Source organism: Bactrocera latifrons, unplaced genomic scaffold, assembly GCF_001853355.1.
Source record: "Bactrocera latifrons isolate USDA-ARS-PBARC rearing strain unplaced genomic scaffold, ASM185335v1 scaffold_284, whole genome shotgun sequence".
Classification (NCBI taxonomy): domain Eukaryota; kingdom Metazoa; phylum Arthropoda; class Insecta; order Diptera; family Tephritidae; genus Bactrocera; species Bactrocera latifrons.
Window position 1 is genome coordinate 327,332 of NW_017536452.1, and position 12,833 is coordinate 340,164.

The following is a 12,833-nucleotide window of genomic DNA, read 5'->3' on the forward strand; positions in this document are numbered from 1 at the left end:
ATTATGAATGGAATATACAAATATCGAGTTTTATTGTATGTTTTCGCTGTTAAGGCAAAATACATAACATATATTTTCATAAGCACTTATTGCAATGGCCTTCAGCTCCTTCAACGAATTTTGTTTTATCTCTTCGATTGACTGAAAACGGGTTCCACAGAGTGGTAATTTCAGTTTGTGGAACAAGAAAAAATTACACGGAGACAAATCTGGTGAATACGATGGTTGATCGATGATATTCACTGTTTTTGTGGCTTTCAACTTATCGGCAGAAGTCGAGCCGTGTATCACATTCAAAATATACACCAAAATCATTCGTACGGACTCGTGAGAGATGTCGAGCTCTTTTGTCATCTCTCTGGCACTTGCCTGACGACTTTCAAGCACCATGTCCTTTACTTCTTTATATTTACATCAGACGCATGTCATCAACGATCTCTCGGCCGTCTTTCGAAGGCTTTGCACCACTCGTAGGATATTGTTTTCGATACAACTGAAAAACCATAATCCTTTTCAAACATTCGCAATGATTCCGCATACGAAATTTGGTTAGAAATACAAAATTTGAGAAAAATTTTTGCTCAATATCCCGTTGTAAAAATCGCAATGCACTACTGAGGCCTACCGACTTAAGCAGTTGCTGTAAATAAAGTGGTTGACAGATGGCGCTTATATTTGTCAAAGTAATTAGGAACAGTTCTACCAACTTAGCGAAATACATTTTTTTGGAAATATTTACCCGGGGAATTTAATTACAATTTCGGATTGCTTTTTTGTCACGATGTAAATCGGTGTTTGTGCGGCCAACAAGCAGCATTCTGATGCTTTGGCTGTTAAGTAAACATTTTTTTATAGAAAATGATCTTATTTGTTTATAGAAGGTGATACAAACGACGTCTTTCTCTTAAACTGGTTCAATAAACATTCTAATAACGTTCCTGTGAAAGTTATTATTATACCCCAGCTTTGGAAAGCAGATCAATGGATGAATCTTGTCACCTTATCCTCCTCCACACAACTTTGGCAAGTTATGTCCGTAAAAATTTTTAGGAACACTCCACGAGGGCCTATTGGACCATTACCTTTACGATTGTACCAAAATGAATTTTGTTAAATTCAAGTACTTCAGAAGATATCCTGTATTCTACTTTAGACCAAAACGGTCTTACAGTTAGAAATAAGTGGATCATCCATTATTTCTGCTTGAAAAATCCTAGAGTGGTCCGTTAGCCTAAAGCTAGGATTGACGGAGAGCTCTTTCAGAAAACAACTCTCAACTTTCCAAACTGGCATTCAACCATCCGTGAAAAAGCTCACTGTGCCCCTTCTCCAGTTAGTCCTCCCCAGTCCCATATGTATGCCTAGTCGGTATGTGTGCAGTGAAAAAGCCGCCACGAGAAATGTAATTGAAGGATGAGAGAATGTCGGCGTGTTCTTGTTCGAACCGCTTCATATGTTCAGCTTTCCTGAACCTTGCAGCAGACTTCAAAGCAAATTACTTGCAAGGAAGCTATGTGTAAAATGGATTTAAGGTATATTGTTTGTGTAGTCCGCAGTTCACCGGAGATGCCTATGAGCGTTGCAGCCTTTCGATCGTCAACCATCAGACGGATACGTCATAGAGCATTGTTGGCTAAACGGTTTTCTAGAGCCTAAACACCACTTTTGGTTAGAGCCCTCAACTTTTTTCCATAGCTGCTCTACAGTTATATAAGGCAACCGATTTCCTCCTTACTCTCTCCTCAATATTATACCTCCATGAAAGCTTTCTACTAAGAAGAAACTCTAGGTATTTTCCTCTATCGACTTGTAACATTTTAGTTTCAAAATCACATTCTAATTCTTAAATGTTGAAATTTTAGAAAATCGATTCCAAATATTTCTAATTTTTCAGCTCTAGATTCCAGTTTAAAATTTCTTCTGATTTAGAAACAGCTTTACATAGCACAGATGAAAGAATATATGAAAAAATTTCAAAACATAGTGCTCTTTTCAATTACATCCAAAACATCGAATGTGCTGAAGGTCAATAAAATATTTTGCTTCCACGATACTTTTTGCTGAACATTGTCAAATATATCGAAATATACTAAGGTATGTATGTCTCGAAAATAATCAGAACTATGTATCTCATAAAATCAGAGAAAAATTATTTTTTCAATTTCTTTACTAAATTAATTCATAAGTATATATACAATTCATATATGTATATTCTGCTAGCGCTTTTAATTATAAAGTCTATACATAAAGTGTAAAGTCATTGCTGCTAAAGTTAGTCCGATCAATGTGAGTTTTGACCATGCATTCGTTGTCTGATGGGCTCCGTTCAGTGGCGTGTGAATATTGCAAAGATCTTCGGTGCAGACAGTACATGAAATCAAAGTGGCCCAGGGTACGTATGGATCGGGTGTATCACAAGCTTCGTCTATATTTTCTGGATCACCAAAATAACAGCTACGACGTATATAGAAACGACGGCCATCCACTGGTGTAAATAATTAAGTAAAATAGAGTAAGATAAGCGATATTTAATTATATTTTGACAGTTGAGAAAACTCAACGAAATTTCATTGCTCTTCACCTAGAGTTGGCTCAATCAGCTGACGTATACTAACTGTGAGAATATTCATATGCATATATACTTACAGCCCCTTCGTCAAACAGCCGGTACCTGGTATGCGGCGCTCGTATTTATGCAAATATATTGGCATATCCGCTTCATTACAATCTGTTTGCTTCACGCCATCAGGATCGAAATATTGATTACAGCGCGGATCACTAAGCGATTCACAGTCGTAGCAATCAATGCCAAAAGCTATTGTAATGCCATAACGGAAATGTAATGGAATGTGATTTGTTTGATGAAACTTTAACTTGATTTAGTCAACTATTTTCACTTACCAGTTGATATGAAGGCACAAATTGAAACAAATATTAAAATTGGTTTCATCGCTAAATGAATGGTCGATCTTAGAAATAGTAAGATATATACGTATCTCTAGAAGAAATTTTAAACTAATTGAATCGTTTGCTCACAAGTTGTTTTCTTTATTTCAACTAGATCATAACTAAAAATGTTCAACGAAATCGAAATTAAACCAAGAGATTGAAAATAAATTTGGTTTCTCAATAGACCATGACCGTGAGCGATATCCATGCGTTTGATTGTATATATAGGGGTTTCCAATAAGAGTGATACGATTACGAAATCACAGAGAAAGAAAATAAAATAATTTTTATTTAATGTGAAGTACACTCGAATACAAAATCATTGAAATGACCTCCACGACTTCTTTTGCTGGAACGAGCTCCATGAACACAATGTTCGGGTACTTTTTCTACTAAATGCAGTCGTATGTCATGAAAAGCACGTTCAATATTCACTTCAAATGCTTAAAGAGAGTCTGGTTTATTGCAAAAGTCCACAGACCTCATATAAGTAGTAGTCTAATGGTGTTAAATCATAACTTCTTGGGGGCCGTTCGAAGTCACAAGTTCTGGAAATAATCGAAACTCTGAACTTTTCTGGCAATAATTCGGTTGTTGCGCCCCGTCTTAATGGAACCAGATGTTTTCAAGATCAACTTCTTCTTGGTTACCATCGATCTTTACCGCTCTCCACTGACAGTAACAGTGTCACCAGCTTCATTTCCACCATTCCAACAAATCAAAAACCACAGCAAACTATCAATTTAGGTAGTGGATTTTCTTCGTACCATAATCGACAAATTGGTTTTTCTTACCGCAGCAGTAAAATGAAAGTGAGCCTCCTCGGTGAAGATGATTTTTTTCAAGTTGTTCCAAGGCAAAATCAGCAAAATCACGACGTTTACGGTGGTCCAATGGCTTCAGTTCTTGAGTGAGAACAATTTTATACCGATGCAAGGCCAAATCCTTTATCAAAATTCATCATTTTTCCATGATGTAATTGTAAACATTGCTTAATAAGTACAATGAAAAAAAAAAAAAAAAAAAAAAAAAAAAAAAAAAAAAAAAAAAAAAAAAAAAAAAAAAAAAAAAAAAAAAAAAAAAAAAAAAAAATTGCAGATCTTCCATATTTTACAAATGTCCGAAATGACACTTAGAAATCCTATCATCCCTATTGGAAAACCCGCTATGTTGGCAAGTGCCATAGGGTGTGTCAAAAAAACCGAAACATTTTTTCGCTTGATACTCTGATAGGGATGATGATTCGGTTCTTAGACACCTCCACGAAAATAGCTCCCAGTATGAGCTTTTAATTCTAACGTAGAGTTCTTCTGTCATACAATTTTCAATGTTTCCTTATTTGGATTCAAAACTCGCTTTTAATTACTTGAAAAAAAAAAGAAAAAATAGCTGACTTCATAGATTTTGTACGATTTTCATTGCTCTACAAAATGTTTTCATACTATTTGTTCTTAATCCAAACATTTTAAAGATATTAAGGGGTTAAATTTGATTATTTTAAATACGATTGGTGTGGATTTTGATCTGATTATTTGACATGCTATATTTCATTTTTTCTTGTGAATTTTAAAAGTTAATATGTCGCACAAAATAAGTGATTTTTAAAGATACTTTATTAGAGTCAACCCTTGCTCTAAATGATTTATAGATCCATATATTTTTCAAAATCTCTTTGCAATTTACATAAAATATGATGTACTTGGATAGTTTGACTAAAGTGCACCACATGTCAGTTAGGACCGTTACAAATTATATCAATATAAATTATTAGTAGCACTTTAGAAGCACTTTAGGAGGTAAGCGGTATTTATAAATTTCAAAATTTAAATTTTTTTTGCATTTAATTAAATTACGATACCTTAGACACTTTTGAAGTCAATTCAGTAAATGCTGTGCGAGTTATTCGCTAATTAGCAAAGGCTTCTCTAGATCACTGAAAAATTTGTGTAAAACTCAAATGTGTTTTTCTCCAAACTATCTTGCTTGAATATTTTTCCAAATATTAGTTTATTCACTGCGACCCTAATAAACATAAATATGCCTTTGTTCCTTTTTACTTATATGTATAAATAAATTATTAACTCGGTTAGAGACTCAACACGGCGGGTATGTCATGTTTTTATGTGACAAAGACAAAAGAGAGAGAGAGAGAGAGGAAAATTTAAAAATAAGATAAAATTCTCGTAATAATTTGTTTCCAAATATTTTGCGTTGGCGCGAAACCGCTGCAGAGAGGAAGGGGTTTCATCAAATCATAAAATCTACAAATAAAATAAAGTTTGCGCAAATACGTAGGTGTAAATCAACCGGAAGTAACGCTCTTATATTACCCTAATGAAATTGTAATGGTGACCGTTCGTTCTGACCAATTCTGACCAGCGACTATTTGCTTCGATGTACTTATAGTTAGTACAATTTTTGATGACATCATTTGAACCAACCGGAWAAGGTTTATTTTGGTTGAACTCTAAGCACTTACACTCTCTGCTCACATTTTTGGTATTAACTTAACCTTCCAGGATACTAATACATTTTTAAAAACAAATTTAATTTGATATTAAAATTGCAATGAAAGAACCAACAGCCGCGAATGTTTAATACTAAGTTAGGTTAGATAGCTGATCCCGACATTACGTGGGATCACACTAAGTTTTTGGAAGCCAAACAAAAACTGCTATTGTTGGATATCCCTGGACTTATTACAAATCAGCTTATGTGCTTCATTTATATTTCCTAGATGTATTAGGTGTTTTAGCCCTGATCTGGCAAAAGCGGCACATGAAGGGAGGCAGTATTGAGAYGATTTTATCTCATCTTCTTTCAAGCAACTGGCAATAGTTAGGAGTTCGGTTGCTACAGCCAATGAAAGGTAGCCCACCTAGACCTCTTACAATTGGACTTCATTAGACCTGAATAGTTCACTTSAGCTCTTATGATCAGCCCTGGGGCAGAAATATCTTAAAACTACACAGTAGCAGCTAGTAATTGACCAACGCTTGCTGAGCTGGTCTGAGGGCCAACAATCCASTAGGGTACCACAGGTAGCYAACGGAGGMGTTAYMCGTTCACATTCCAMAGTTATGCAGATTCACAGGCCACAGTAGGCTCATTGGCGTTGCGGTTCCTTTCACTACTATATAAGTCGATGCTACAGATAAGGAGTCTAGCCATCCCTATAGTATTCCTAAGCAGACAGTCGATGGGCTCAATGCCAATACCGCTGTCCTACTGTCAGAGCGAATAGTCATCACTCTGAAGGAAGCTGCGCTCCAAAGCAGTAGATCTACTTTTACCGTTATGGCAGCCAATACCGTTCGGAAGACGTTTCAGAGTTCAAAAAGCTAAAACTCCAGCTTTTCATGCTATAATTATACTTTATTTTTTATTTATTTAAAATGTTTTCTTTCACTACTCGCTACAAAAACAAATAACAAATAGTATTTCGCTCAACATCAACAGATGAATTCAGCTAACTTTATGTCTTTCTGTTGGAGCTGGATACTGAAGAAATCAGAGTTGAGTKGAATTTACAACACATTTATATTTTAGCTCAGCCAATTCAAGAATTTCGACGTAAACGCAAATGAAACGATCGCTAAATACTGCGGCCATGCCTTCAGTTGGTGACTGTGATTGCAGAAGTCCTCAGTGTCGCAGACATTACACGATACTGGCTCCGCTTGCTCTGTAGCAGGATCCAGTTGGCAACCGCTGTCCGTGTCATCCATGTCMCCGAAAAAGCAACTGCGTTCGATTCTCAGCAGATCTCCCACTGTGAACGCAAGAAAACAAAGACACTTTAATTTAAATTTTCAACGTAAGATTAGAGACATAAAATAAAAGTAAAGCTTAGCGATATTGGCTAAGAAAAAAATATGGAGTTGAGTCTTGAAATAATATACAATCCTTTATAGAAACGTAAGCCAATAAAATGGGGGGCCTTAAAACGTTCTCTGTTGTGGAAGAAAGCATTTGACTGATGGCCTTTGTAAGTTCGGATGCATATTAAAATCAGTCTTACCAAGAGCCTAGAGCTTAGATTCAAATAAATAATATAAGTAATGTGTTAGAGCATAAATTGAGTTACCTTTAAAAGACCGCTTCATRCAACCTGTTGCGTTTCGCAAATCAGAGTCGTCTCCTAGAAAACGCGGTGGCGGAACATGCGAGCAATCTAATTTGAAGTGGTTTTCCTCGTCGAAGTCATCCCCACAGCCTGAGTGGTAGACGGATTCGCATGAGTAACATTGGATGGCCCAAGCTATTGAAAATAAGAAGTTAATTTCATATTACTTTTAGTATTTATTGTGTGTGCAGACAGACAACTTTTAATAAGTGAAAGCATACGTAAACGGAAAGCATGCTTTATATGATCTTTACATGGTGCGTTCCAAAGTAAACAGGACTTTTTGAATCCAGCATCCCCTGGTGGCGCCGTTAATATGTCGACTGGTGCGTTAGAATCTGCTATCTTTATCGAATGTGAGTGAGAATTTCATGATGTTTCATTGATTGGAAATGAAGTTATTGCATTTTAAGTGTCAGTATGTTTGTGTTATCGGTGCGAAAATGAGCTTCGAACTAAGAGCCAACATTAAATTTTGTTTTAAAATTGGTAAAACTTTTACCAAAACGTTTCAAATGATGAAACAAGCTTATGGCGATGATTGCCTATTCCGCAGCAAAGTGTACTAGTCGTTTCTACGTTTTCAAAGTGGTTCTGACGACATAAATGACGATCAACATTTGGGCCAATCAAAATCCATGATCATCGGAAAATCCTTCGAAACTGTGCGTGAATTCATCAAAATGGAGAAATGGAATTGAACATCTCCAAAACGTCGATTTATCGCATTTTGACCGAACATTGGGGCCTACAAAAGGTGTGTGCACGGTTTGTTCCGCACAAATTGACTGACGACCAAAAATTGCTCAGAATTCAACATTCGAAGGATGATTATTTGACCAAAAATCACATTTTAACCATTAACCACTAACCGTATTCACATGTTATGGCATCTCATGACTTCTTTCTTTTCGGAAAAGTGCATTTGCCCATGAAAGCAAATCGTTATGCAGACGTAGAGGCTGTTCTTCTGCTTTATTAGCGATTCCAACCTAGCCACGCTCTTCTCCACCTGTTTTTCCAACATGATCTAGCTAGTCTAAATGCTGTCTCTTAACTCGCTGAACTACATCAGATCAGGGAGAACTTTACTATTACTAGTGTATAAACCKATTCAGGAGGCGAACTTTCATTTATTTTTGTAAATAAGTTTTTGTTTTTGTAAATGAAGATCACTTATTTAACCAAATAATTCGACGGGATATAAGGATCACTATCAAAGTTTCCGCCAAGTTAAAACATATGTTTTCTTACAATTGTGGTTTTCAATGAGAGCAACCATGGATCGGTTTTGGACCACTTTTACTCATCGAAGAAGGGAATAGGCTCAACACGAGATGACCGATCTTAACAAGAAAATATATCCAGCGATGAATCTAACTTTTGGTTAAGTAGGTTAATAAAAAATGGTCGCATTTGGAGTGATAATAATCCACAAAACATTTTGAGACATCGTTCCCTGCTCAAAAAGTTATTGTTTGGTGGATTAATAGGAAGAAGGAATCAATGTTCCATATTTATTCACAGAAAGAATGGAGAACACTAAATGATTAATGAGTTTTTCGTGTCTGAATTGAAGGATAAGCCTGAAAAGAATATAATCGCTCCTTAATATAAAAATCGGTTTAGTTAAAAACGACTAAAATTGATAAATCTATAAATAAATGCGTCAGAAACATAAAATTTTAGACCCGAGAGGCTTAGAGAGAATTATATAGAAGTTGTTGTCAAATTTAGACAAAGGACGTGGCAATGAACACATTTATGTGAGAACTCTGCTCACTCGATTTCATCCAAACTCAGTAGATAATATTATTTTGATATTCAAAGATTACAGTGCGAAATTAGACAAAAMTCTYCCCTACTWCYCATATAARACAATTTTAAATGACATCTRATTWTTTCGCTTTCCAGTATACAAATCWATAATAGTGTCTTTGAAGTGTACCACCTTATGACCAAACATCGGACTAAACCTTTTCAAGTCCCCAGTTACCGAATATCTGGACCACAGTTCTTACTGAGAACTTTTTATCTAAAATACATATCAACCTGTGAGATATATTACGAGCCAAAATTTGTTCAAGCATCAAAAAACAAACGAAATCGTCGCAATTGGGATGAAAAGCAATCTGAAGAGATTTAAGAGCTGCCTCTTCGTCCAGAAAAAATAATGGTTTGGTGTGATTTGTGGGATGGTGGAATCATTGGTCAAAATTTTTTTTAACAATGATGTTAACCCATTATACTTGTATGTTGCCTGGAATTGGAGGTCATGCTCTCGATGACATTTCGTTTTAACAACACGGAGCCACTTCCCACACATCGCATCAATAAATGGATTTATTGAGGTAACACTTCGGTAAATCGATAATTTTACGTTTTTGACTGGTCGATTGGCCACCAATATGGTGTGATATCACACCGTTAGACTTTTCCCTCTCATATGTAAAGTCTGAAGTCTGTGGGGACAACCCCGCTTCGCGTGTCATTCGCCAGTTCCCAGTTAATATGTTCGAACGAATCATCGAAAATTGGACTCAACGGATGGCCCATCTGAGACGTAGCCAAGGCCAACATTTTAAAGAGATAATATTAAATAATGAATGAATAAGAAATAAATGTCAAAGAATCTTCTTTCGATGGATAATAAACATTCCCCATTAAATTTGAAGTTTCTGTGTTTTTTCTTTTCAAAATAGAATATTCGAGTAATGGCAAAAGTTAATGCAATCAGCCATCATCTTTTCTGTWTCCAATATACCGTAAATAGTTATAAAACTAGGTGAATTTATRATCTATAATATGAGTTAATAAGCTGCAAATTTGATGCAATTCTACCAATCAGCATCTCCTCATAGATAGATGAATGGATAGGCAACTGGAAATCAATTATTCATGTCATTTCTCGTTTTAGTCAATTGAAAAGTCCCTACTAGAATTATATCCATATGATACCCCAAGAGTTTCACGAGTTTCCGGACATTGCGCCAGGAAAACCAGCCATCGAGAATAGGTTTAGTTTAGACGTTGTGAAATTAGCTCCGAATACGGTAAACGCATTGGCTATCGAAATTATAAAAAGAGCCCACAAAACAAATTTTGGCTTAGAGTAAAGAGAAGTTGTTCGAGTTGACAGGCACTCTAAAGATATCAACGAAACGTGTACATCACGAATATTTGGGTGTGATGATATTTTGGGTATACCTGTGGGCGAGCTTATTTTCGTCCAAAAAMAACGACAAGTTGCTGATTCAGAGCAGTGTTTGGAGATGTTCAAAGGTAATATGACAATATATGACAATGAATGAAACATGGTTCCAATCGAAAGTCATTCGAGTGGACTGCGCACGATGAACCCGCTCCAAAGCGTGTAAAAACGCAACAGTCGGCTGGCAAGGTTATGGCGGCTGTACTTTGGCATGCACATGAAATAACTTTCATTGACTACCTTATAAAAGCAACGATCTTCAACAGCTGAAAAATGGGCACATTTGAAGAAAATGAAAGTGATGTTTTACCAAGGCAATGCACAGTGTCACAAGTCATGAAAACGATGGCAAAAATTCTTGAATTGTGCTTCGAATTGCTTCCGCATCCACCATGTGCTCCAGAGATTATTTCCTGTACTCAGATCTCAAAAGAATGCACGCTAGCGTGATCGCCGAAACTGAAGCCAATTTTGTAGCAAAGATTAAATTGTTCTACAAAAATGGTATCGAAAAGTTGGAGAGTTGCTATAATAAATAGATATTGGTCATTAGTGGTTGCTCGTTTGTGGGAACTCTATATTGCATATAGCTATCATACAAACCGAGCGATCAGAATAAACTACATGTTAGAAAATACTTTTTATTTACCAATATATCTTCAGGAAATTAAGAATGCGTTATTTTTATGATCAGCAATGCAATCTCTGAAAATATTGTTCAGATCAAGTCACTGTAACATATACATAGCTGCTATACAATTTGACAAATTCAAATTCTTGTAAGGTTTTTTTTGTAATTGTGAAAGGTATTATAGCTTTAGTGCAGCCGAAATTAAAATTTTTCTTGTTTAATGCAAAAAAACTAACAACAAGGTACCTCAGCACCATATGCTCCGTGTCAAAAGACCATCAACAGTTGCCCTGACAAAAGACTGCCTACTCTTGATTACAACAATAATTTTGTGATAATCTGTTTGGATAATGCTTGCAAATAGTCAAACAGCTGTTGAAACTCCATTGTCATGTCCGCAATAGTTCAACATTTCTCTTATAAATAAAGAAAACATATGTTATTTGCAACAATTTGCTATACAAACCATTGACGACCAAACTGAGCAACAAAATGACTAAGCAGAAAAGGCGTTGCATCTTCTTTCCGTGCGTTGTTCGCTTACACTTTTGAACTTACTACCGCAGATTYTAAAATATCGAAGATTTATGTGTATGTATGATACTGGGATGCAGAATGCGAAATTTATTGCACAATTAAATTCGACTGGATGCCACTGGAAGCACAACATACGTTTCATAAGCACATACTTGTATGCATGTGTGTCTCGTGCGTATAAATAGCTTTCGGTGTCGGAATTTTCTGATCTCGTTTTCTCAGTTATWTGTTGATTTCAATGTAGCGTAGCATAGTAAAGATCAGGAATTCATATTTTCACGCGAAAATCAAATAAATCTAATAATGAACCAACCACTGTTATGCATACAAATGTTTGTACTGATTTTCAAATATTAATACTTTTATAATTCTCCAAGAGTGATGAAATTATTTCCACTTTTTCACTTTCCAAACTTTTTATTCTTTTTTTGTTTTTTCTTCACTAGTTCTTTCTCAAACTGCCTTGTTGTGTGCACTCTCTTTCTCTACTATATTCCCGATTTTTCCAATTGTGCTGAAAATGTATTTCATAATCATTTACACGGCATAATTCAATAATTTCGGAATGCTCCTTTCCCAACCACACAATCACGCGTCCGAATTTGTACTGCCCCATGTGTGTAGTTTCCAAAACCCCAGAGACAATTTTTAGACACGATAATGCCGCAAATAATTAAAACTCATTCCGCACACACAAGCACACATATTATATGCATACATATACATATGTATGTAACTATGTGAGTATGAACTTATAWTTTTCCACATTGATTTGACGCAGCACCTTTAAATGTTTCGATACCCATCACAGGTCTCTTGCATAGGAGGATTCTCCTGCCAATTCGTATGTACATATGTATACTGCTCATGCATTAACTCACGTTTGTATGTATGCAAATAGCCACACATTCTTCACCATAGTTGTGCTTTCTTTTATTTCCTCTGCTCTTTTATTCCAACGGCATATCCGCTCATTTATTGACTCATTTGCTGGTCGAGGCTCCTCGCGGCGTTTACATACGCCAGCACTGAAGCACATTTGTTTGGAGCAGAGCGATAGAGAGCACGCAGACAGTCGGCGTTAATTACTCTTTGGCATGTAGCTGTTTCGTGTGGGACACCTCCTGTTGAGCAGATTATAAACAAAATATACCCAGCTGGAAATTTTTAGTATGACTATTTATCAAAAGCTTTTACTGATGTACATACATATAAACAATTGAGTTTATATATGTTTATATACACAGTTATTTATATATATACTTGATGGCTATACCTTAAAAAGTTGGCTGGATAGAAAATGGAAGATGTAACATGTGGAAGCTTGTTCTTGTCGGAAGGCRCCTTTATTGACTTTAACTAATGCCCAGACCAACTTA

At 35.9% G+C, this 12,833-nt stretch overlaps 2 protein-coding genes across 3 annotated transcripts; both read right to left on the bottom strand.

The window, feature by feature from the left end:
• Positions 1-2,219: 2,219 nt before the first annotated feature.
• LOC108970134 lies at positions 2,220-3,040 on the bottom strand. 2 transcript variants are annotated; one of them, XM_018935290.1, is made up of 3 exons: positions 2,902-3,040; positions 2,651-2,815; positions 2,220-2,497 (listed from the first exon to the last, which is right to left on the bottom strand). In XM_018935290.1, the coding sequence occupies exons 1-3, from the start codon at positions 2,948-2,950 to the stop codon at positions 2,226-2,228; spliced, it is 486 nt and encodes a 161-aa protein (XP_018790835.1). In that variant the 5' UTR covers positions 2,951-3,040; the 3' UTR covers positions 2,220-2,225. The 2 variants fall into 2 exon arrangements, with proteins under 2 accessions (XP_018790835.1, XP_018790834.1); XM_018935289.1 differs by having other exon boundaries at positions 2,365-2,485; positions 2,647-2,815.
• A 3,285-nt stretch (positions 3,041-6,325) lies between these two features.
• On the bottom strand, positions 6,326-12,042 carry LOC108970133. The gene is made up of 3 exons (XM_018935288.1): positions 11,384-12,042; positions 7,037-7,210; positions 6,326-6,721 (listed from the first exon to the last, which is right to left on the bottom strand). Exons 1-3 carry the CDS (start codon positions 11,433-11,435, stop codon positions 6,495-6,497), a joined length of 453 nt encoding a protein of 150 aa, XP_018790833.1. The 5' UTR covers positions 11,436-12,042; the 3' UTR covers positions 6,326-6,494.
• Positions 12,043-12,833: the final 791 nt, after the last annotated feature.